This window comes from Pseudophryne corroboree, chromosome 4 (assembly GCF_028390025.1).
Source record: "Pseudophryne corroboree isolate aPseCor3 chromosome 4, aPseCor3.hap2, whole genome shotgun sequence".
NCBI classification, from domain to species: Eukaryota; Metazoa; Chordata; class Amphibia; order Anura; family Myobatrachidae; genus Pseudophryne; species Pseudophryne corroboree.
The window spans coordinates 879,370,495-879,396,894 of record NC_086447.1 but is presented as its reverse complement, the minus strand read 5'-3'; the positions used below and the strand labels follow the sequence as shown (position 1 = coordinate 879,396,894).

The window sequence follows — 26,400 nt, the reverse complement described above, 5'->3', positions numbered from 1 at the left end:
TGAATTAGACTTGCTATTCAACAGGCCTATACTTCGGCGGACTTGCCTGTTCCTCGGTCTGTCAAGGCCCACTCTACTAGGTCGGTGGGTTCTTCCGGGGCGGCTGCTAGTGGTGTCTCGCCTTTGCAACTATGCCAAGCTGCTACCTGGTCAGGGACAAACACATTTGTCAAGTTGTACAGGTTTGATATCCTGGCTACAGAGGATGTCCTATTCGGACATACGGTGCTGCAGGCATCTCAGCATGTTCCCACCCGTTCTGGGAGCTTTGGGACGTCCCCATCATACTAAGTGTCCCCAGTAACCCTTATGGATGATAGAGAAAATAGGATTTTAATTACCTACCGGTAAATCCTTTCCTCGTAGTCCATAAGGGATACTGGGCGCCTGCCTCTGTGCTTCGACCTTTCCTGCAAGTTTTGTTCTTGTGTGTCATTATTTGATTCAGCTGTTGCTGTTTCTATTTTCACAGGCTGTTGCTAGTTTGTTTGGTTCTGCTGTATGCTGGTTCCTTAATCTCACCACTTGTCACGTTTCCTCCTGTCAAGTATGTCTATCACCTTCGGGCACAGTTTTCCTAGACTGAGCTGTAGGGGAGGGCATAGAGAGGAGGAGCCTGCACACCCTGTTTGTAGAATTTAAAGTGCTCCGGCCCCTTTGGACCCCATCTATACCCCATCGTACTAAGTGTCCCTATTATCCCTTATGGACTACGAGAAAAGGATTTACTGGCAGGTAATTAAAATCCTATTTTTGGTGTCGTTTTCTTCGTAAAGTGACCAGGATCCCCAATTAGTGCACCGTGTCCCCTTGCATGGCTCGCTTCACTCACCATGCTTCAGGTTATTATTCCCAGTCATAGTCCACGTGGATCGTTAATTATGAAAAAGTTCAAAAAATGTGAAAAACTCTTGTTGACCTTTTCATGTGTCGACCTTTGCCATGTCGACCTAGTGGCCATGTCAACCCATTGACCATGTTGATCTAATGCATGTCGACCAATAGTGGTCGACCTCTAGACTGGATACCGTGTCATTTATATACTATTATATATGCTAATTTCTTCCTTCCTGACTATAGTCATCCGAATGCTGTTTATTGTTTTTCTTCACCTGCAAAATCTGGAAACTTGTTAAAAAACATACCTGATTATATTGTTCTCTGATTCTGTAATAGTTCACCTGGCGGCTGTAACAACACTGTCTTACTGTCAGTTACCTCTTCCCAGGGCTGGATTAAGGCTTGGGGGGGCCCCCACCAACAAAACTGATTCCAAATCCCTATCCTTGCCCCCACGCCCCCCTCCATCCAATGCTGCGGTTGGAGGAGAAGGAACGACATAAAGGGGAACCTCTGTCACCCTGCAGCAGCCAGGTGCACCACAACTCATTGCAGTGAGTGATCAGTAGGAGCCGCCTGGCTGCTGGATGGGATAGACAGGCTTCCCGGGACTTAGCTGGCTACACTTTTGGTAGCAATGCCAGTGCCTCCAGTAACTGCCGCCCTGGGTCCTAATACCTGTCGGCTGCAGTAGGCAATAAAAAGGAATGCTACTACAGCTGGTAGACATCAGGACCCAGAGTGGCTGTGAGAGCAGTGTTGGGGCCCCTAATGTCCGGCCCTGCCTATTCCACACACTCATCTCTGGTTGTTGGATTTCTAGGGGCATATTTATTAATTATCATGTCCTAGACGACAATAAGAAATTATTGAGCGCCGGAATGTATTAGAAAAACCTCATCCCTGCAGTGTGTTAGAAGTGAAGTTATCTCTAATGCGATCACTTCTCTACTCCTTCAGGAGCTGGGTGCACTACTGCGCATGCTTCATCTACTGACACATGCACGAGTGGCATCAGCGACAGCAGAAGCCAAATACAGCAGGGCTCTTGCTGGCGAAGACGGCCGTCAGACCTGTATGCAGATCCGATGGAGGGTGTCAATGACGATGCACTGGAGCGCGCATATTTAGCGGCATAGTGCATACACACTAGATTATATCGTCTAGTGCAGACGTTCTCAAAAATGGTTCTTAGGGCACCCCAATGGCCCAGGTTTTAAGTTTATCCATTTTTGGCCACAAGTGACTTAATTAGCACTTGATTCAATTTGATTTAACCATCTGTTTTGAGCAATGAATATACCTAAAACCTGGACCGTTGGGCAGTGACGTGCGGTGGGGTGAGGCAGGTGAGGGAGAGCCTTTCCTGCCATACTAACGTTTGTGCCAGAGTTTTGGCTGTATAAAGTATATGAAAAATACAAATAATATTTCTCTAACGTCTTAGTGGATGCTGGGAACTCCGAAAGGACCATGGGGAATAGCGGGCTCCGAAGGAGGCTGGGCACTCTAGAAAGATTTAGGACTACCTGGTGTGCACTGGCTCCTCCCACTATGACCCTCCTCCAAGCCTCAGTTAGATTTTGTGCCCGGCCGAGGTTGGATGCACACTAGGGGCTCTCCTGAGCTCTTAGAAGAAAGATAGTCTTAGGTTTATTATTTTCAGTGAGACCTGCTGGCAACAGGCTCACTGCAGCGAGGGACTAAGGGGAGAAGAAGCGAACTTGCCTGCTTGCAGCCGGATTGGGCTTCTTAGGCTACTGGACACCATTAGCTCCAGAGGGATCGACCGCAGGCCCAGTCCTTGGTGTTCGGTCCCGGAGCCGCGCCGCCGTCCCCCTTACAGAGCCAGAAGCAAGAAGATGGTCCAGAAAATCGGCGGCATGAAGACATCAGTCTTCACCAAGGTAGCGCACAGCACTGCAGCTGTGCGCCATTGCTCCTCTCACACTTCACACTCCGGTCACTGAGGGTGCAGGGCGCTGGGGGGGGGGGCGCCCTGAGGCAGCAATAAAGACACCTTGGCTGGCAAAAATACCTCAATATATAGCCCCAGGGGCTATATATGAGGTAAATACCCCTGCCAGATTCCATAAAAAAGCGGGAGAATAGGCCGCGGAAAAGGGGCGGAGCTATCTCCCTCAGCACACTGGGCGCCATTTTCCCTCACAGTTCCGCTGGAAGGAAGCTCCCTGGCTCTCCCCTGCAGACTACACTACAGAAAAGGGTAAAAAAGAGAGAGGGGGGGCATTTAATTTGGCGCAGTATATAGTTATATTAAAAAGCAGCTATAAGGGACATAACTCAGTTAGTCCCTGCCTTATATAGCGCTCTGGTGTGTGCTGGCATACTCTCACTCTGTCCCCCCAAAGGGCCTTTGTGGGTCCTGTCCTCTATATAGAGCATTCCCTGTGTGTGTGGAGTGTGTCGGTACGGCTGTGTCGACATGTTTGATGAGGATAATGAGGTGGAGGCGGAGCAGATGCCTTTAGAAGGGATGTCACCCCCTGGGGGGCAGACACCTGAGTGGATGTGCTTATGGAAAGAAATGAGTGCACGTATAGACTCATTACATAAGAAATTTGACGACATGCCGACTGCGGGACAGCCGAGTTCTCAGCTCGTGCCTGTCCAGGTGTCTCAAAAGTCATCAGGGGCTCTGAAACGCCCGCTATCTCAGATGGCACAAGTAGATATCGACACGGATACTGACACCAGTGTCGACGACGATGAGTCAAATTTAATGCCCATTAAGGCCATTCACTGCATGATTGAGGCAATGAAAGAGGTGTTAAATATCTCTGATTTACATCCAGGTACCACAAAAAAGGGTATTATGTTTGGGGAGAAAAAACTACCTGTAGTTTTCCCCCCGTCAGATGAATTAAATGAAGTGTGTGAAGAAGCGTGGGCTTCCCCTGATAAGAAATTGGTAATTCCTAAGAAGGTACTAATGGCGTTCCCTTTCCCGCCAGAGGATAGGTTACGTTGGGAAACACCTCCTAGGGTGGATAAAGCGCTCACACGTTTGTCTAAAAAGGTGGCACTACCGTCTCAGGATACGGCCGCCCTTAAGGAACCTGCTGATAGAAAGCAGGAGGCGATCCTGAAGTCTGTATATACTCACTCAGGCATTATACTTAGACCAGCTATTGCGTCAGCATGGATGTGCAGTGCTGCCGCTGCGTGGTCGGATAAACTGTCAGAAAATATTGACACACTAGACAGAGACACGATTCTGCTAACGATTGACCATATCAAAGACTCAGTCTTATATATGAGAGATGCACAGAGGGAAGTCTGCCGGCTGGCATCTAAAATAAGTGCATTGTCCATCTCTGCTAGGAGATGCTTATGGACTCGCCAGTGGACTGGAGATGCAGATTCCAAAAGGCACATGGAAGTTTTGCCTTATAAGGGGGAGGAATTATTTGGGGATGGTCTCTCCGACCTAGTTTCCACAGCAACGTCTGGGAAGTCAGCATTTTTACCCCATGTCCCCTCACAGCCTAAGAAGGCGCCATTTTATCAGGTTCAGTCCTTTTGGACCCAGAAAAACAAGCGGGGAAAAGGAGGGTCTTTTCTCTCTAGAGGCAGAGGTAGGGGAAAAAGGCTGCAACAAACAGCAGGTTCCCAGGAGCAAAAGTCCTCCCCCGCTTCCTCTTCCAAGTCCGCCGCATGACGGTGGGGCTCCACAGGCGGAGCCAGGTACGGTGGGGGCCCGCCTCATGAATTTCAGCGATCAGTGGGCTCGCTCACAGGTGGATCCCTGGATCCTTCAAATAGTATCTCAGGGGTACAAGCTGGAATTCGAGGCGGCTCCACCCCACCGGTTCCTAAAATCTGCCTTGCCGATTGCTCCCTCAGGCAGGGAGGCGGTGCTAGCTGCGATTCACAAGCTGTATTCCCAGCAGGTGATAATCAAGGTACCCCTACTTCAACAAGGCCGGGGTTACTATTCCACACTATTTGTGGTGCCGAAACCGGACGGTTCGGTGAGACCCATTTTAAATTTGAAATCCTTGAACACATACATAAAAAAATTCAAGTTCAAGATGGAATCGCTCAGGGCGGTTATTGCAAGCCTGGAGGAGGGGGATTACATGGTATCCCTGGACATCAAGGATGCTTACCTGTATGTCCCCATTTACCATCCTCACCAGGAGTACCTCAGATTTGTGGTACAGGATTGCCATTACCAATTCCAGACGCTGCCGTTTGGACTCTCCACGGCACCGAGGGTATTTACCAAGGTTATGGCGGAAATGATGATACTCCTTCGAAAAAAGGGAGTTTTAATTATCCCATACTTGGACGATCGCCTAATAAAGGCACGATCCAAGGAACAGTTGTTAGTGGGAGTGGCACTATCTCAGGAAGTGCTGCGCCAGCACGGCTGGATTCTGAATATCCCAAAGTCACAGCTGGTCCCGACGACACGTCTAATGTTCCTGGGAATGATTCTGGACACAGTCCAGAAAAAAGTGTTTCTCCCGGAGGAGAAAGCCAGGGAGTTGTCTTCTCTAGTCAGAGACCTCCTTAAACCAAAACAGGTATCGGTGCATCACTGCACGCGGGTCCTGGGAAAGATGGTAGCTTCTTACGAAGCAATTCCATTCGGCAGATTCCATGCCAGGATTTTTCAGTGGGACCTGTTGGACAAGTGGTCCGGATCGCATCTTCAGATGCATCGCTTGATAACCCTGTCCCCAAGAACCAGGGTGTCTCTTCTGTGGCGGCTGCAGAGTGCTCATCTTTTGGAGGGCCGCAGATTCGGCATACAGGACTGGGTCCTGGTGACCACGGATGCCAGCCTACGAGGCTGGGGGGCAGTCACAAAGGGAAGAAACTTCCAAGGACTATGGTCAAGTCAGGAGACTTCCCTTCACATAAATATTCTGGAACTAAGGGCCATTTACAATGCCCTAAGTCAAGCAAAATCCCTGCTCCTACACCAGCCGGTGCTGATCCAGTCAGACAACATCACGGCAGTCGCCCATGTGAATCGACAGGGCGGCACAAGAAGCAGGATGGCAATGGCAGAAGCCACAAGGATTTTCCGATGGGCGGAAAATCATGTACTAGCACTGTCAGCAGTGTTCATCCCGGGAGTGGACAACTGGGAAGCAGACTTTCTCAGCAGGCACGACCTCCACCCGGGAGAGTGGGGACTTCATCCAGAAGTCTTCCAAATGACTGTAAATCAGTGGGGTCGTCCACAGGTGGACATGATGGCGTCCCGCCTAAACAAAAAACTAGAGAGGTATTGCGCCAGGTCAAGAGACCCTCAGGCGATAGCTGTGGATGCTCTAGTGACACCGTGGGTGTACCAGTCAGTTTATGTGTTCCCTCCTCTACCTCTCATACCAAAGGTATTGAGAATAATAAGAAAGCGAGGTGTAAACACAATTCTCGTGGTTCCGGATTGGCCAAGAAGAGCGTGGTACCCGGAACTTCAAGAGATGATCTCAGAGGACCCGTGGTCTCTGCCGCTCAGACAAGACCTGCTACAGCAGGGGCCCTGTCTGTTCCAAGACTTACCGCGGCTGCGTTTGACGGCATGGCGGTTGAACGCCGGATCCTGAAGGAAAAGGGCATTCCGGAGGAAGTCATTCCTACGCTTATTAAAGCTAGGAAAGAGGTTACAGCAAATCATTATCACCGCATATGGCGGAAGTATGTTGCATGGTGTGAGGCCGAAAAGGCCCCAACAGAGGAATTTCAACTAGGTCGTTTTCTGCATTTCCTGCAAGCAGGAGTTAATATGGGCCTAAAACTAGGCTCCATTAAAGTACAGATCTCGGCTCTGTCGATTTTCTTTCAAAAAGAACTAGCTTCAGTACCTGAAGTTCAGACATTTGTGAAAGGAGTGCTGCATATTCAGCCCCCATTTGTGCCTCCTGTGGCACCTTGGGATCTCAACGTGATGTTGAGTTTCTTAAAATCACATTGGTTTGAGCCACTAAAAACCGTGGATCTGAAATATCTCACGTGGAAAGTGGTCATGTTATTGGCTTTGGCTTCAGCCAGGCGTGTGTCAGAATTGGCGGCTTTATCATGTAAAAGCCCTTATCTGATTTTCCATATGGATAGGGCAGAATTGAGGACTCGTCCCCAATTTCTCCCAAAGGTGGTGTCAGCGTTTCACCTGAACCAGCCTATTGTGGTGCCTGCGGCTACTAGGGACTTGGAGGACTCCAAGTTGCTAGACGTTGTCAGGGCCCTGAAAATATATGTTCCAGGACGGCTGGAGTCAGAAAATCTGACTCGCTGTTTATCCTGTATGCACCCAACAAGCTGGGTGCTCCTGCTTCTAAGCAGACTATTGCTCGCTGGATTTGTAGTACAATTCAGCTTGCTCATTCTGTGGCAGGCCTGCCACAGCCAAAATCTGTAAATGCCCATTCCACTAGGAAGGTGGGCTCATCTTGGGCGGCTGCCCGAGGGGTCTCGGCTTTACAACTTTGCCGAGCAGCTACTTGGTCAGGGGCAAACACGTTTGCAAAATTCTACAAATTTGATACCCTGGCTGAGGAGGACCTGGAGTTCTCTCATTCGGTGCTGCAGAGTCATCCGCACTCCCCCGCCCGTTTGGGAGCTTTGGTATAATCCCCATGGTCCTTTCGGAGTTCCCAGCATCCACTAGGACGTTAGAGAAAATAAGAATTTACTCACCGGTAATTCTATTTCTCGTAGTCCGTAGTGGATGCTGGGTGCCCATCCCAAGTGCGGTTTATCTGCAATACTTGTACATAGTTATTGTTAACTAAATCGGGTTATTGTTGAGCCATCTGTTGAGAGGCTCAGTTGTTTCATACTGTTAACTGGGATTCATATCACGAGTTGTACGGTGTGATTGGTGTGGCTGGTATGAGTCTTACCCGGGATTCAAAATCCTTCCTTATTGTGTACGCTCGTCCGGGCACAGTGTCCTAACTGAGGCTTGGAGGAGGGTCATAGTGGGAGGAGCCAGTGCACACCAGGTAGTCCTAAATCTTTCTAGAGTGCCCAGCCTCCTTCGGAGCCCGCTATTCCCCATGGTCCTTTCGGAGTTCCCAGCATCCACTACGGACTACGAGAAATAGAATTACCGGTGAGTAAATTCTTATTTTTAAAAATATCTTCTTTGTATTATTCTAATCATTTTTATAGTCAAATCTCTGGAGAAAAAAGTTTATGGCAGGTGAGGCAGTGCCTCACCCGCTTTTCTTTTCCACTCATCTGTGATCAAAACTCACCAAATTCCCATGAGTATATACTGCTGTACCTGTGTATAATGCCCACATGCACCATTTGGCTCATATATTGTGTGTAAATCTTGCTCTGGTACTAAGCAGTGCCTCCTGAGAAATTTACCTCACTGCATGTCCCTGCCGTTGGGGTGCCTTGAGAACCGCGTTTGAGAACCACTGTTCTAGTGTATACCCTGCTTAACCCTTGTGGAATGTAGCTCAATAGCTACAGAGTGTAATGCTGTCTAAATATGGTATTAACTACCAAGGCCAAGCTCTGAATTTGGCAGAAAGGTTTCCCTCATAGAAACCTATCAGAGCTGCTGTTGTGTGCGAGAACAGGACCACTGCAGATATCTCAGTAATTGGCTGTGGGATCCGGTCTGAAAATCGACACTGTCTAAGTCGACAATGTCTAGGTCGACCACTATAGGTCGACAGTCACTAGGTCGACGTGTTTTCAAGGTCGACAGGGTTTCTAGGTCGACGTGTTCTAGGTCAACAGGTCAAAAGGTCGACATGAGGTTTTTTTTAAAAAAATATATTTTTGAACTTTTTCATACTTAACGATCCACGTGGACTATGATTGGAACGGTAACTTGTGCCAAGCGCAGTGGTAGCGGAGTGAAGCACCTTGTTCGCTCGCCATGCGAGGGGACACGGTGCACTAATTGGGCTTCCTGGTCACTGTACGGAGAAAACAACACCAAAAAAACATGAAAAACTCATGTCGACCTGTCGACCTAAAACATGTCAACCGAGAAACCCTGTCGACCTAGTGACTGTCGACCTGTAGTGGTCGACCTAAACATTGTCGACTTAGACACTGTCGATCTAATTATCCACACCCATTGGCTGTATACTTCTGCAGATACAAGTGGGTGTTTTGTTTTCAAGGGTTTGCCTACAAATAGTACTTGATAAATATGCCCCATAGTCTGGGAACTGTGTCTTACAATTTGCTCTGTGTATTTCTAGGAGTGATCGCTTGTGGATATTTTAATTCCTGTAGAAAGTTCAAACAAGTAATATGTGATCTGGTAAAAAAATTGGTACCCGCTAGCAGAGCTCTGTGGCAGATGACAAAGGTAAGTAATTAAGCAGAACGTGGGTGTAAATAGGTTGCTTTCATATACTGTAGGCAGGACCGGGGTGTCCAGGCCAGTACATTAGTGTACTGTATATATGTCTGTTAGGAGGAGTGTGTTTTGCACCAGGTATAACCCAGATGTAAGTACTCACTGATGGTAATGACTTGTAGCAAACCAGGTGCACATGTTGCACATGCAGGGATCCATGCATCTCGTAATACATACAGCAGTGTCATGCGGTTAGGTGAATGGCTGGGAGGGCGCTTGCTAGTATCAGAGCCAGATTTACACACACACACACACACACACACACACACACACACACACACACACACACACACACACACACACACACACATGTATGAACTTGATGGTTCATGTGGGTATTATACAACTGTGCACCTTCCCCCTGAAATTTAGCTATCTTGTTCATCAGCTTCCTCTTCAGTTAATGTAACCTCAGACATCATCAGACCATGTAAATGGCACAATGCCATGGGAAATACCATATGACCTGTGATGGCAGGGGGAGGAGCAAGGTTCAGATACATGGGACCGAAAGTGTACCCTCACGGGCTCGCTTCTCTTGCCACTCTTCAGGCTTAGGTTACTAAAGGGAATAGATGTAGATGCTGATAGTAAAACTGCTAGCCCACCGACCTTGCCCTTCCCCTTGCCGTCGTGGGTCGCATGGTATTTCCCATAGTATTGTGTTGATGACGTCAGAGGGTACATGAACTTAAGGGGAACTAGCAACTACCTCTTCTTTGTGTTTGCTCCTAGTTGGGTGCTGAGGAACTTCCAGAATAGGTCACCTGACACTACTTCAAGCCACATACCGCTCAGATATTATAGCTCCTCCCCTTATACTGTGTTTTGCAGTATTATTGCCCACAGTATGGCCCTGCTGCCAGCCCTAGGCAGCTTCTGACTCTCTCAGAGGGTAGGCTGCGATCAAAGCTGCCTCGTCTCTCGCCTCACATTTGTTAAGTTATAACCAGGCGTACAAGTGGACCGGAACGGGGCGGAACTGTGTTCCGTCACTTGTAATTGGAGTTCCACCTCTGTGCGCCCTCCTTGTCTGCCCATAGGAACTAAGTACAGGCAGCTGTGGCTGCCTGATTAATGAGACTCGCACTGCAGACTTCTCCTACACCTGCCCCGCCTCCGCCCGCCCACAACATCTAAGTACTGGCAGCTGCCTGAATATGAGGAACCCCGACACTCGGCACTGCAAACTTCTCTGTGACTGCCCCGCCTCCGCCCGTCCATCGTTCCTGGCCACACTAAGTACAGGCAGTTGCAGTCGCTGCCTGATAATTAAGGACTTGTCTCTGAGGTTCAGACTGGCTTCCCTATGGCTGCCGCGTGTCTAGCTGTGTGCCGCCCATATTAGTAGATGTAGTAAGTAGGTGGTGCTACAGACATAGAATGGGCGGGATGTAATGCCGCCCGAGCTCAGCATCCGTGCAGGATGCCAGATGAATTCTGATGTTTTTTTTTAAAGGGGTAATCACTTAAAAGGCAAAACCAAACGGATGTAACGGACTCGGGTGGCAGTACATCCCGCCCATTGACTCGGCCGGCTTCGCCTCCTCCAGACTCTCTCATCTGGTTGCGGCGACGGGATTGAAAACTCAATGACAACATTGCGGAGGAGTGGGGGGGGGGGGGGGGTTGTAAGGGGAAGGAGTTGCAACACCTCTCTATGAACACTTTAAGCACTGGTTCTGACTATAAAAATAATTAGAATAATACAAAGGTGATGTTTATAAGTTTCAAAATATCTTCTTTTGTATTATTCTGATAGTTTTTATAGTCAACACTCTGAAGTATGCTGAAGTATGACAGGTGAGGCTCTGCCTCCCCGACCTACCCTGACTGCGTGTCACTGGTGTACAGCTCTGCTTATATGCAAACAAACGCCATTATTCCATCCATACTTCTTTTGAGTATTGTACTCCCAATATTGCACTCCACTTCAGCTCCATAGTGTCCTTGAACAGATCGTCGCTTTGTCAAAAAGAAGGGCACATCGCCTCAGTGCAGCAGTAGGTCAGGAATGAATAACTTGGCTTGGTCAGCGTTAGTATTTATAATGTACAGTGGGGGAGATGTTTGAAGCCGTTAAAAGAGTGGAGAAGTGAGGCCAGTGGGGAACTGAGCCCATGGCAACCAATCAGTTCTACCTATAATTTTATAGAATGCACTTGTTAAATGTTACCTCAAATCTGATTGGTTGCTATTGCCAACAGCTCCACTGCCTCACTGCTCAACTCTTTTCACTGCTTTATAGATCTCCTCCAGAGTGTCTGATAGCGTAAGACACTCTGGAGGAGACAACTGGCAAAGTAACGGCCTATGGACATCACATCACATTGTCTCAATGTGATCTTACATGTTGAAGCTCCTTTTGTCCAGAACATGACATGATGTTGTTTTATTGTTATCATCCCACAGGTAAAAATGCTTCCTACACCATTCAAATTCCACTATATGTTTAATCTACGAGACCTGTCCCGCATCTGGCAGGGAATGCTAGCTATACGTGCAGAAGAGTGCCCTACCGTTTCTGTACTGCTTGCTCTTTTCAAGCATGAATGCCAAAGAGTTATTGCAGATAGGTATAAAACCTACTACAGTTCACATATGTGTTTTTTCAGGGCCAGATTAATAATGGGGTGGATGGGGCTATAGCTTCATGTCTCCACATAAAATTAGGCCAACATCATAACAGTATGATGATAAACAGTCACCCAGTTGGCCACACAGTAGTCCATAAATCATTTAAGTATTAAAATTGTATTTCTATTTCTCTTACGTCCTAGAGGATGCTGGGGACTCCGTAAGGACCATGGGGTATAGACGGGCTCCGCAGGAGATAGGGCACCTAAAAAGAACTTTGACTATGGGTGTGCACTGGCTCCTCCCTCTATGCCCCTCCTCCAGACCTTAGTTAGATCTTGTGCCCAGAGGAGAATGAGTGCACTGCAGAGAGCTCTCCAGAGTTTTCTGTGGAAAAATAATTTTGTTAGGTTTTTTATTTTCAGGGAGTCCTGTTGGCAACAGGCTCCCTGCATCGTGGGACCGAGGAGAGAGAAGCAGAGCTGGCTTGTCAAGTTGGGCACTGCTTCTAAGGCTACTGGACACCATTAGCTCCAGAGGGAGTCGGAACACAGGTCTCACCTGGGGTTCGTCCCGGAGCCGCGCCGCCGTCCTCCTCACAGATGCCGAAGATAGAAGCCGGATAGAGAAGGCAGAAGACATCTTAGGCGGCAGAAGACATCAGATCTTCATGAGGTAAGGCGCGCAGCGGTAAGCTGCGCGCCATTGCTCGCAGTCACACACACACACAGAGCAGCACTGAAGGGTGCAGGGTGCGCGGGGGGGGGGGGGGGGGCGGGGGGCGCCCTGGGCAGCAATAAACCTCACATTTTGGCACAAATACAGTTGGATTAGACTGCGGAGGCAGTAAATCTATGATCCTCCGCCATTTTATTGAAAAATCACTGGGACCGAAGCCCGCCGTCGGGTGGGCGGGGCTTGATCCTCAGCACTAACCAGCGCCATTTTCTCCACAGAAGCTGTATGAGGAAAACGCTGGCTCCCTGGTCTCTCCCCTGCTGAACTCACAGGCTGGAAAAAAGAGGAGGGGGGCACATTAGCGACGCAGTGAGTGGGAATTGGCATAATATATATAAAAAAGCGCTATCTGGACATATTTTTTCCAGTGTTGTTAAGCGCTGGTGTGTGCTGGCATACTCTTTCTCTGGCTCTCCTTAGGACCTGGTTTGGGTTTTGTCCCCTTATAGGTTAAACCCTGTGTGTGTGGGGTGTCGGTACGTGTGTGTCGACATGTCTGAGGCGGAAGGCTTCTCCAAGGAGGAGGTGGAGCAAATGAGTGGTGTGTCCCCGTCGGTTGTGCCGACTCCAGATTGGATGGACATGTGGCATATGTTGAATGCAAGTGTGGCATCTTTACATAAAAGGCTTGATAAGGCTGATTTAGGGGGGACATCAGGGGGTCAATCCTCAGATTGGACCGACTCACAGGGCCCGTCGGGGTCTCAAAAGCGTCCCTTAACACAAGACACTACTACTGACACGGATTCTGATTCCAGTGTCGACTATGACGAAGTAAAATTGCACCCTAGGGTGACTAAAACCATTCAGTGTATGATTGTGGCAATAAGGGATGTGTTGCATATTGAGGATGAACCCTCGGTCCCCGACACAAGGGTACACATGTTTAAGGAAAAGAAACAGATTATTAACTTTCCCACATCTCATGAATTAAATGAATTCTTTGGAAAAGCTTGGGAGACTCCGGATAAGAGACCGCAGATCCCCAAAAGAATTTATATGGCATACCCTTTCCCTAAGCAGGACAGGGAGATTTGGGAATCACCCCCCACTGTGGACAAGGCCCTGACGCGCTTGTCCAAGAAAATGGCGCTACCGTCTCCTGACACAGCGGCCCTTAAGGACCCTGCAGATCGCAGGCAAGAAACTACCTTAAAGTGTATTTATTCTCATACGGGTGCTGTGCTAAGACCGACAATTGCGTCGGCATAGGTGTGTAGCGCAATTGCAGCTTGGACAGATGAGCTGACAGATCAATTTGATAATATGGATAAGGATACTATATTCCTAACTCTAGCCCATATTAAAGACGCAGTCTTATTTATGAGGGATGCTCAAAGGGACATTGGATTGCTAGCTTCTAGGGCCAATGCCATGTCTGTCTCAGCGAGAAGATCCTTATGGACTCGCCAATGGACGGGTGATGCGGATTCCAAGAAACATATGGAAGTACTACCCTATAAGGGGTATGTATTGTTTGGGGATGGGCTGACGGACCTGGTTTCCACAGCTACAGCAGGTAAATCAAATTTTTTACCATATATTCCCCAACAGCAAAAGAAAGTAACACCCTATCAGATGCAGTCCTTTCGGTCGCACAAGTCCAAAAGAGGTCGGGGATCCTCTTTCCTCGCCAGAGGTAAGGGCAGAGGCAAGAGAGCACCTGCTGCGGCAGGTGCCCAGGAACAAAAGTCCTCCCCGGCTGCTCCAAAACCCACAGCATGACGCTGGGGCTCCCATGAGGGAGTCCGCACCGGTGGGGGCACGTCTTCGACTTTTCAGTCAGGCCTTGGTCAGTTCGGACCTGAATCCCTGGGTGTTGGAAATTGTTTCCCAGGGTTACAAATTGGAATTCGAGGAGGTGCCCCCGCGCCGATTTTTCAAATCGGCCCTACCAGCTTCCACATCGGAAAGGGATGTAGTGTTAGCTGCAATTCAAACGCTGTGTATACAGCAAGTGATAATCAAGGTTCCCCTGCACTAGCAGGGAAGAGGTTACTACTCAACCCTATTTGTGGTCCTGAAACCGGACAGTTCGGTCAGACCTATTTTGAATCTGAAATCCCTAAACCTGTACATAAAAAGATTCAAATTCAAAATGGAATCTCTCAGAGCGATAATAGCCAACATGGAGGAGGGGGAGTTTATGGTGTCTCTGGACATAAAGGATGCGTACCTTCATGTCCCCATATATGCCCCCCATCAGGAATACCTGAGATTCGCTGTACAGGTTTGTCATTACCAATTTCAGACGTTGCCGTTTGGACTTTCCACGGCCCCGAGGATTTTCACCAAGATAATGGCGGAAATGATGGTGCTCCTCCGCAAGCATGGAGTCACAATTATCCCACACTTGGACGATCTCCTGATAAAAGCGAAATCAAGGGAGAAATTGCTGAGCAGTGTGGCGCTCTCTCTGAGAGTGCTCCAGCAACACGGTTGGATTCTAAATCTACCGAAGTCACAGTTGATTCCGACAACTCGACTACCGTTCCTAGGTATGATACTGGATACGGAACAAATGAAGGTCTTCCTCCCAATAGAGAAAGCCCAAGACATCCAGAACATGGTCAGAGACCTGCTAAAACCGAAAAGGGTGTCAGTTCACCAATGCACTCGAGTTCTGGGGAAAATGGTGGGGGCCTACGAGGCCATTCCCTTCGGAAGGTTCCATGCAAGGACTTTTCAATGGGACCTTCTGGACAAGTGGTCCGGGTCCCATCTGCACTTACATCGGAAAATAACTCTGTCCCCAGGGACCAGAGTGTCCCTCCTGTGGTGGTTGCAAAGTGCTCACCTCCTGGAGGGTCGCAGGTTCGGAATTCAGGATTGGATACTGGTTACCACGGACGCGAGCCTCCGAGGATGGGGAGCGGTCACACAGGGAAAAAATTTTCAGGGTCTTTGGTCAGACCAGGAGTCCTGTCTACACATCAATGTGTTGGAACTCAGGGCCATTTATAACGGCCTTCGACAAGCGGAGAGTTTTCTTCGAAACCTACCGGTTCTGATTCAATCAGACAATGTCACAGCAGTGGCTCATGTGTACCGCCAAGGCGGGACAAGAAGCAGAGTCGTGATGGCGGAAGCCACAAGGATCCTTCGCTGGGCGGAAAATCGTGTAAGCGCTCTGTCGGCTGTCTTCATTCCGGGAGTGGACAACTGGGAAGCAGACTTCCTCAGCAGACACTATCTCCATCCAGGAGAGTGGGGACTTCATCAAGAAGTCTTTGCAGACGTAACACGTCTATCATGTCGTCACGCCTCAACAAAAAACTTCGGAGGTATTGCGCCAGGCCTCGGGACCCTCAGGCAGTAGCAGTAGACGCTCTGGTAACACCGTGGGTGTTCAAATCGGTCTACGTGTTTCCTCCTCTTCCTCTCATCACAAAAGTGTTGAGGAACATAAGACGAAGAAGGGTACAGACGATACTCGTTGTCCCAGACTGGCCTCGAAGGGCCTGGTACTTGAATCTACAAGAGATGCTCACAGGAGATCCCTGGCCTGTTCCTCTGAGGGAAGACCTGTTGCAGCAGGGGCCCTGTGTATTTCAAGACTTACCGCGGTTACGTTTGACGGCATGGCGGTTGAACGCCGAATCCTAGCGAAAAAGGGGATTCCGGAAGAGGTCATCCCTACTTTAATAAAAGCTAGGAAGGAGGTGACGGTAAAACATTATCACCGTATCTGGCGAAAGTATGTGTCTTGGTGTGAGACCAAGAATGCACCTACGGAAGATTTTCATCTGGGTCGTCTTCTCCACTTCCTACAGACAGGAGTGGATATGGGCCTGAAATTAGGCTCTGTTAAGGTACAGATTTCGTCCCTCTCGATTTTCTTTCAGAAGGAATTGGCTTCTCTTCCAGAAGTCCAGACATTTGTAAAGGGAGTGCTGCACATCCAGCCCCCTTTTGTGCCTCCAGTGGCACCATGGGACCTGAACGTGGTGTTGCAGTTCCTAAAATCACACTGGTTTGAACCGCTTAACAAGGTTGAGTTGAAATTTCTTACCTGGAAGGTGGTCATGTTGTTGGCCTTAGCATCAGCAAGGCAAGTGTCAGAATTGGCGGCTTTGTCACACAAGAGCCCCTACTTGATTTTTCATGTGAATCGAGCTGAATTGAGGACACGTCCGCAATTTTTGCCTAAAGTGGTTTCTTCGTTCCATATGAATCAACCTATTGTGGTGCCTGTGGCTACAAGTGACCTGGAGGATTCCAGATCCCTGGACATAGTCAGGGCCTTAAAAATGTATGTAGCCATGACGGCTAGAATTAGGAAAACAGAGGCTCTGTTTGTCCTGTATGCGGCCAATAAGATTGGCGCTCCTGCTTCGAAGCAGACTATTGCTCGCTGGATCTGTAATACGATTCAGCAGGCTCACTCTACGGCTGGATTGCCGGTACCAAATTCGGTTAAGGCCCATTCCACTAGGAAGGTGGGCTCTTCTTGGGCGGCTGCCCGAGGCGTCTCGGCATTACAACTTTGCCGAGCGGCGACTTGGTCGGGGTCAAACACTTTTGCTAAATTCTACAAGTTTGATACCCTGGCTGATGAGGACCTAGCGTTTGCTCAGTCGGTGCTGCAGAGTCATATGCACTCTCCCGCCCGATTGGATGCTTTGGTATAAACCCCATGGTCCTTACGGAGTCCCCAGCATCCTCTAGGACGTAAGAGAAAATAAGATTTTAAACCTACCGGTAAATCTATTTCTCCTAGTCCGTAGAGGATGCTGGGCGCCCGTCCCAGTGCGGAAACTCTGCAAGACTTGTATATAGTTGTTGCTTACATAAGGGTTATGTTACAGTTGACATCGGTCTTGGACCGTTACTGTCGTTTGTTCATACTGTTAACTGGTTATGTATGTTCCAAGTTACATGGTATGATTGGTGTGGGCTGGTATGAATCTTGCCCTTGGATTGCTAAATCCTGCCTTGTATTGTCCATCTCCTCTGGGCACAGTTCTCTAATAGAGGTCTGGAGGAGGGGCATAGAGGGAGGAGCCAGTGCACACCCATAGTCAAAGTTCTTTTTAGGTGCCCTATCTCCTGCGGAGCCCGTCTATACCCCATGGTCCTTACGGAGTCCCCAGCATCCTCTACGGACTAGGAGAAATAGATTTACCGGTAGGTTTAAAATCTTATTTTCTGCTGCGGGGTACACTGGGCTCCACAAGGAAAGACATAGGGGTGTAGAGTAGGATCTTGAGCCGAGGCACCAACAGGCTCAAAATCTTGGACTGTTCCCAGAATGCATAGCGCCGCCTCCTCTTTAACCACGCCTCCCTGCACAGGAGCTCAGTTTTGTAGTTTGTGCCGCAGATAGCAGGCACATAACAGAGGGGATGCTCTGGGCAGCCCTAAGAAGAGCTTTTTTTGAGAAGAAAATTGAAGACTTCAAGGGCTGTAGTAGTGTGTACATGTCTAGTGACATTCAATGCTGCAGCTCCATCTCTCCCCAGCGGCGCTGTACACTCCCGAGCCCTGGTTGCTGGGTAACTACAGCAGGAGGCTCCGGTTTTCTTCTGAGTCAGGCACACACAACGGGGGCTCTCCGGGATCGCATGGCCGCGCTTCGGGAGGTGGTGAGTGGGTCCCGCTCGCGGGACCCATGCTTTATCGCGATCCGGCGCGATCGGTGGGAGGCAGGCCGCGCGCGCTGGCGGTGGACACTGTGGCAGTACAGGCGATCCCACTAGATCACCAGGGCATGGGTGCAGGTCAGGTTTTCTCTTAAAACCCTTTTTTGTGTGTAGCCCGCAGTACCCGGTGGTTTTGTCAGCAGAGGGGATAAGGCTTAGACCTGGAGCCCCTCCCCCAGCCCCAGGGCGCCATTTCCAGCAAATGTTCCCGCCCTGGAGCTGCATATCTGTCTCTCCCTCACTCCCTGTCAGTGTTTGGGCGCCATTTCTCTCAGCTACACTGTTCCTGGGACTCCTTGGGCAATACTCCTTTGTAAAGCCGCCTGGTTGACAGCACTGTGACTTTACATGACACTTAAGTATTTTACATGTCAATTAGACAGTGTTAGTTAAGAAAGAGTGCATTTAGTCAGGGTTCTCTGGTACAAGTACCCTGTGATATACATCCAGCTCTTACTGTGCAGTGTTATATCTATTGACTACATAGCTAGCTATATATATATATATATATATATATATATATATAAGCTGGTCCAGTGCAGTATTATTGTTAGTAATAACCTCTGCATTGTATAACTGTAACTATTTGTGTGTGCATTAGCTTGCTGAGTGGTGTCCATTTCGTGTCTCTCACTCAACTTGCTATCCCTATATTCTATAACCTGAGGGGGCTTGGTGCGGCAGGTTTTATAATTATATAGGATTTTCACAAGATATACTTTAATACGTATTTTTCTCTGTGATTTTAGTCACCATATCTCTCCTGTATCCCTGTTTGTGCTGACTACACTGCGAAGGGGTTTGGGCAAGAGGTATTGTGCTGCTGACAATTGTACTGTATTACCTGATACTGCAAGTTATATCATGTCTGCTTCTGAAGGTAACGGTTCTGGGGCTGAACACACTGCCGGTGTTGCTGAAGACACAGATCCCTATGAGGAGACTATAGCAGCTTTGGGATCTGGTTCTGTGGGCTCCTTGCCCCCCAGTGGGACTGTGGCAACGGGGGGTGCATAATGACCCGCCGTGGGCTACTTTCTCCACGCTTCTACATACGCTAGTTACTAAACTAACACCCCCTATGGGACCTCCTATGCTGGTGCAACCGTATGTGGTCCCTGCAGCTAACCCGCCGTGGGCTGATAATTTGTCTGCTCAATTGAAGAAGTTGAACCAGTCCTTGACTACTAAAAAGTCTGACCCTCGCTCAGAGGCAGCTTCTGATGCCAGTATCCTTGCAGCCAAGGCCTCTACTACATCAGTCCTGGCTCACCGGATATTGTGGCCGAGATCCTGGTCTGTGGATCTGGATTCTAGAAAAACCCTGGAGGTACTCCCTTTCAAGGTGTTAGGCGCGGCGGCTCTCCGAGTAACAGTCACTGCCCGCCGCGCCTCCCTGTTCTCCCGCACGGCGCCTGGCAACTCCAGAACGCCGTGCGCACTGAGCCGCCGGGCGCCTAGCAACGCCAGGACGCCGGGTGCGCTGAGCCGCCGGGTCCCTGGCAACAGTAGGACGCCGTGCACGCCGACTCGCCGGGTCCATGGCAACGCGGATGCCACAGGCGGACCGCGTTCCCCGTTGCCATTTGAATCTAGTACACCTTTATAGCTCTGAGTCGTGCAGCAATGCAGCTGCACGACATTACCAATTAGGTTCTCTGCAGCTATTGGAGGGCTCCCTGTTATATTCTGTCTCAGTGCACTACTCAGACGCCGGTGATAGCTTCCTGTGAGCTGTTCCTGCTCTGGAGAAGATTCCCTGTCCTGTGTTCTATAGTCCAGTCATCTTGTTCCGGTGGTCCTGACTCCTGGTGTCGAAAGCCGATCGTTGTACTTCTCCCTGCCTTCCTGCCGGTCATCTCCTGCATTAGAGATCCGAAGATTCCGATTCGCTTACGGTTGTTCCCGGTGTTGTGAGTAGCAGCCTTCAGTTGTGCCTTGCGGCCTGGGCCGTGGAATTCCGTTTATTCTCGTTCCTTTTGGTGTTTTTGCGGGGGTGTTCCGCCATAGCTGTCCTTCCTAGTATACAGCGGTGCCGTGTAGGGTTTGGATAGTGTACCTTGGTTTTCTTTCCCTTTGGCGGCCGTGCTGCACATACTATTAGTTTGTTGTTCTGAAGTAGCCCCTAGCTCAGTTTTTGTGTTTAGTTAGAGGTCCCCTTGTTATCATCCCGTCTCCGTTTACGCCTTGTCCCATACTAAGACCGGGGGGCATCGGAGTTGGGCAGACCTATTCCGCCCTTCAAACGCGGCTGCCGTGGGCCCAAGAACACATAGTCTCCCAGGCGTAGACAGTCCACGCGGGTGAAACAACGGAGTTAGGTTGCTAGGGGTTATTGTTTATACCAAGTCATCATTTCAGCGTCACGTTCTTGTGCTCGGAACTTACCACTCCATATCATTCGTTCGGAGCACAAAGAACGTAACACAAGGGAGATATTCTATTTGGGGAGTTCTTAAATAAGATAGTGGCTGACTTGGCTACTGCCAAAAACTGCCAGTCTGCCAGGTACCGCTCCTTCTGTGTCGAAGGCTAAAGGTACTTCCTTTCCCCCCTTTCGTCCTTCAGGTAAAGCAAAAGGTCAGGCGTACAACAAGCAGACCCGCACTTCCAAACCTGGTAAGCCGAAGCCCAAAAGAGCCTGGGCTGCCCGTCAGCCAGCTTACAAGGCCGATAAGCCTGCCGCATGACGGGACGGGCCTCCCCCTGGGGGATCCCAGGGTGGGGGGCCAGATTCTAGGGTATACCCAGGAATGGTTGAAGACGACTTCAGATGCCTGGGTACGGGAAGTCGTCACTCGAGGTTACGCCATAGCCTTCAAAAACCGACCCCCTCATCGATTTTGCTGGACAGACGTCCCGTTGGGCCAGACAAAGGCAAACACTCTACATTCGGTGGTACAGACCCTCCTGAGGGCCGGGGGTACTATTCTTCGCTGTTTCTGGTCCCGAAACCGAATGGGTCTTCCAGGCCCATTCTCAACCTCAACTACGGCTTTGCGAGTCTTCACCAAAGTTATGGTGGTGATGACGGTGCTACTCCGCCGTCAAGGGGTCAGGATACTGCCGTAGCTGGACGACTTGTTAATCCTGGCAAATTCCCCAGAACTTCTCCTACGTCATCTGGATATGATTGTCCAGTTTCTACAAGCCCACGGGTGGCTCATCAACTGAAAAAAATCCTCCCTGGTCCCTGCTCAGAGCATGGTGCACCTGGGAGCGCTATTGGACACTCACAACCAGCGGTTGTTCTTGTCTCAGGAGAAAGTCCTGAAGCTTCAGGACAGGATTCGTTGCTTCCTTTCTCGTCCGCAAGTGTCGATACATTCGGCGATGCAGGTGCTGGGCCTCATGGTATCAGCATTCGACATGGTGGAGTATGCTCAATTCCATTCTCGCCCCCTCCAGAGGCTGATTCTAGCCAAGTGGGACTGCCGGCCTCACCGGATCAGGTCTCACATGATCTCATTGATTCCGGAGGTCCGTCTGTCGCTGCACTGTGGGCTCCTGGACCAACGATTGTGCAGGGGCCGTCCCTTCTGGATATCCGACTGGGTCCTGTTGACGACAGATGCCAGTCTAAGAGGTTGGGGAGCAGTGATGGAGCAACACTCCCCTCAGGGTCGGTGGACCAAGGAGGAATCTCTCCTCTCGATCAACATTCTGGAATTGCGGGCGGTCTTCAATGCGTTGAACCTTGCCCAGCATTTAATTCAGAACCGTCCTGTTCAAGTACAGTCGGACAACGCCACCACAGTGGCTTACATAAACCATCAAGACGGCACTCGAAGCCGTTTGGCAATGAAGGAAGTCTCACGGATTCTACATTGGGCGGAACGCCATCTTCCGGCCATATCGGCAATATTCATTCCGGGAGTCCTGAATTGGGAGGCAGACTTTCTCAGTCGTCAGGATGTACACGCCGGAGAGTGGGGCCTCCATCCAGAAGTGTTTCAACTCCTAGTGGAAAAGTGGGGCCTTCCAGACGTGATCTGATGGCGTCTCGACACAATCACAAGGTTCCGGTCTTCGGAGCAAGGTTCAAGGGATCCTCAAGCAGCATTCGTGGATGTGCTGGTGGTGCCGTGGAGGTTTCGGCTGCCGTACGTGTTCCCTCCGGTGTCACTCCTGCCCAGGGTAATTCGGAAGTTCAAGCAAGAAAGAATTCTGCTTCTCACAGCTCCAGCGTGGCCCAGAAGGCACTGGTTCTCAGACCTGCAGAGCCTATCGTCAGAGCATCCAATTCTACTTCCACAACGCCCAGACCTCCTCGTTCAGGGCCCCTGTGTCTACCAGGACCTAGCCCGGCTGTCTTTGACGGCGTGGCTCTTGAAGCTTCCGTCTTAAGGGCTAAAGGGTTTTCTGAGACGGTCATTCAATCTATGTTGCGGGCCCGGAAACCGGCTACTGCTTGGATTTACTATAGGGTCTGGCATTCTTACTTTGTTTGGTGCGCATCTAACGATTATGACGCTTCCAAGTTTAGTATAGCCAAGTTGTTGGCCTTTCTTCAGCAGGGCCTGGATTTAGGCCTGCATCTGGTCTCCCTCAAGGTTCAAATATCTGCCTTGTCGGTGTGGTTTCAGAGAAAGATTGCGACCTTACCTGATGTGCATACCTTTACTCAGGGTGTGTTGCGTATCCAACCTTCCTATGTCCTGCCTGTGGCTCATTGGTACTTGTCGGTGGTTTTGGAGGCGTTACAAGAGTCTCCGTTTGAACCTCTTGGTTCAGCTGATCTTAAGTGGCTTTCCCTTAAGGTGGTGTTTCTGCTGGCTATTGCTTCAGCTAGAAGAGTGTCAGATTTGGGTGCCTTGTCTTGTAGTTTCCCATATCTGATATTTCACTGTGACCAGGCGGTTCTTAGGACTCGTCCCGGATATTTACTAGTGATGAGTGGGTTCGGTTCCTCGGGATCCGAACCCCCCCCCCCCCGAACTTCACCTATTTTACACGGTTCCGAGGCAGACTCGGATCTTCCCGCCTTGCTCAGTTAACCCAAGCGCGCCCGAACGTCATCATCCCGCTGTCAGATTCTCGCGAGACTCGTATTCTATATAAGGAGTCGCGCGTCGCCGCCATTTTCACTTGTGCTTTGGAGATGATAGCGAGAGGACGTGGCTGCGTTCTCTCAGTTTCTGTGTTCAGTGTGCTGCAAATATCTGTGCTCAGTGTGCTGCAAATACCTGTGCTCAGTGTGCTTGCAAATATCTGTGCTCAGTGTGCCGAAAATATCTACGTTCTCTGCCAAAAAAACGCTCCATATCTGTGCTGCATTGTAGTATATAGTAGGAGGACAGTGCAGAATTTTGCTGTGACCACCATTATATATATAGCAGTACGGTACAGTAGTCCACTGCTTTACCTCTGTGTCGTCAAGTATACTATCCATCCATACCTGTGCTGCATTTTAGTTGTGCGTAGTATATAGTAGGAGGACAGTGCAGAATTTTGCTGACCACCAGTATATGTGTAGCAGTACGGTACAGTAGTCAACTGCTCTACCTCTGTGTCGTCAAGTATACTATCCATCCATACCTGTGCTGCATTTTAGTTGTGCGCAGTACATAGTAGGAGGACAGTGCAGAATTTTGCTGTGACCACCAGTATATATATAGCAGTACGGTACAGTAGTCCAGTGCTCTACCTCTGTGTCGTCAAGTATACTATCCATCCATACCAGTGCTGCATTTTAGTTGTGTGCAGTATATAGTAGGAGGACAGTGCAGAATTTTGCTGACCACCAGTATATATATATACAGTATGGTACAGTAGTCCACTGCTCTACCTCTGTGTCATCAGGTATACTATCCATCCATACCTGTGCTGCATTTTAGTTGTGCGCAGTACATAGTAGGAGGACAGTGCAGAATTTTGCTGTGACCACCAGTATATATATAGCAGTACGGTACAGTAGTCCACTGCTCTACCTCTGTGTCGTGAAGTATACTATCCATCCATACCTGTGCTGCATTTTAGTTGTGCGCAGTATATAGTAGGAGGACAGTGCAGAATTTTGCTGTGACCACCAGTATATATATAGCAGTACGGTACAGTAGTCCACTGCTCTACCTCTGTGTCATCAAGTATACTATCCATCCATACCTGTGCTGCATTTTAGTTGTGCGCAGTATATAGTAGGAGGACAGTGCAGAATTTATCTGGCCACCAGTATATATATAGCAGTACGGTACAGTAGTCCAGTGCTCTACCTCTGTGTCGTCAAGTATACTATCCATCCATACCAGTGCTGCATTTTAGTTGTGCGCAGTATATAGTAGGAGGACAGTGCAGAATTTTGCTGACCACCAGTATATATATATAGCAGTATGGTACAGTAGTCCACTGCTCTACCTCTGTGTCGTGAAGTATACTATCCATCCATACCTGTGCTGCATTTTAGTTGTGCGCAGTATATAGTAGGAGGACAGTGCAGAATTTTGCTGTGACCACCAGTATATATATAGCAGTACGGTACAGTAGTCCACTGCTCTACCTCTGTGTCGTCAAGTATACTATCCATCCATACCTGTGCTGCATTTTAGTTGTGTGCAGTATATAGTAGGAGGACAGTGCAGAATTTTGCTGACCACCAGTATATATATAGCAGTACGGTACAGTAGGCCATTGCTATTGATATATATTACTGGCATATAATTCCACACATTAAAAAATGGAGAACAAAAATGTGGAGGTTAAAATAGGGAAAGATCAAGATCCACTTCCACCTCGTGCTGAAGCTGCTGCCACTAGTCATGGCCGAGACGATGCAATGCCATCAACGTCGTCTGCCAAGGCCGATGCCCAAAGTCATAGTAGAGAGCATGTAAAATTCAAAAAACAAAAGTTCTGTAAAATGACCCAAAAATCCAAATTAAAAGCGTCTGATGAGAGCGTAAACTTGCCAATGTGCCATTTACGACACGGAGTGGCAAGGAACGGCTGAGGCCCTTTCCTATGTTCATGGCTAGTGGTTCAGCTTCACATGAGGATGGAAGCACTCATCCTCCCGCTAAAAAAATGAAAAGACTTAAGCTGGCAAAAGCACAGCAAAGAACTGTGCGTTCTTCTAAATCACAAATCCCCAAGGAGAGTCCAATTGTGTCAGTTGCGATGCCTGACCTTCCCAACACTGGACGGGAAGAGGTGGCGCCTTCCACCATTTGCACGCCCCCTGCAAGTGCTAGAAGGAGCACCCGCAGTCCAGTTCTAGATAGTCAAATTGAAGATGTCACTGTTGAAGTACACCAGGATGAGGATATGGGTGTTGCTGGCGCTAAGGAGGAAATTGACAAGGAGGATTCTGATGGTGAGGTGGTTTGTTTAAGTGAGGCACCCGGGGAGACACCTGTTGTCCGTGGGACGAATATGGCCATTGACATGCCTGGTCAAATTACAAAAAAACCTCACCTCTTTGGTGTGGAATTATTTTAACAGAAATGCGGACAACAGGTGTCAAGACGTGTGTTGCCTTTGTCAAGCTGTAATAAGTAGGGGTAAGGACGTTAACCACCTAGGAACATCCTCCCTTATACGTCACCTGGAGCGCATTCATCAGAAGTCATTGACAAGTTCAAAAACTTTGGGTGACAGCGGAAGCAGCCCTCTGACAACTAAATCCCTTCCTCTTGTAATCAAGCTCCTGCAAACCACACCACCAACTCCCTCAGTGTCAATTTCCTCCTTAGACAGGAAAGCCAATAGTCCTGCAGGCCATGTCACTGGCAAGTCTGACGAGTCCTCTCCTGCCTGAGATTCCTCCGATGCATACTTGAGTGTAACGCCTACTGCTGCTGGCGCTGCTTTTATTGCTGCTGGGAGTCGATCGTCATCCCAGAGGGGAAGTCGGAAGACCACTTGTACTACTTCCAGTAAGCAATTGACTGTCCAACAGTCCTTTGCGAGGAAGATGAAATGTCACAGCAGTCATCCTGCTGCAAAGCAGATAACTCAGGCCTTGGCAGCCTGGGTGGTGTTAAACGTGTGTCCGGTATCCACCGTTAATTCACAGGGAATTAGACAATTTATTGAGTTAGTGTGTCCCCGGTACCAAATACCATCTAGGCTCCACTTCTCTAGGCAGGCGATACCGAGACTGTACACAGACCTCAGAAAAAGAGTCACCAGTGTCCTAAAAAATGCAGTTGTACCCAATGTCCACTTAACCACGGACATGTGGACAAGTGGAGCAGGGCAGACTCAGGACTATATGACTGTGACAGCCCACTGGGT

At 49.2% G+C, this 26,400-nt stretch overlaps 1 protein-coding gene across 1 annotated transcript in view; it reads left to right on the top strand.

Annotated features, from left to right (window-relative positions):
• Nucleotides 1–26,400, top strand: part of DNAH8 (dynein axonemal heavy chain 8) — a 1,853,457-nt gene that overhangs the window by 1,383,599 nt on the left and 443,458 nt on the right. The window contains exons 58-59 of the mRNA XM_063918852.1: nucleotides 9,051–9,160; nucleotides 11,624–11,787. Of these exons, the coding sequence (XP_063774922.1) occupies nucleotides 9,051–9,160; nucleotides 11,624–11,787 (274 nt within the window). The remainder of the gene's footprint in view (nucleotides 1–9,050; nucleotides 9,161–11,623; nucleotides 11,788–26,400) is intronic.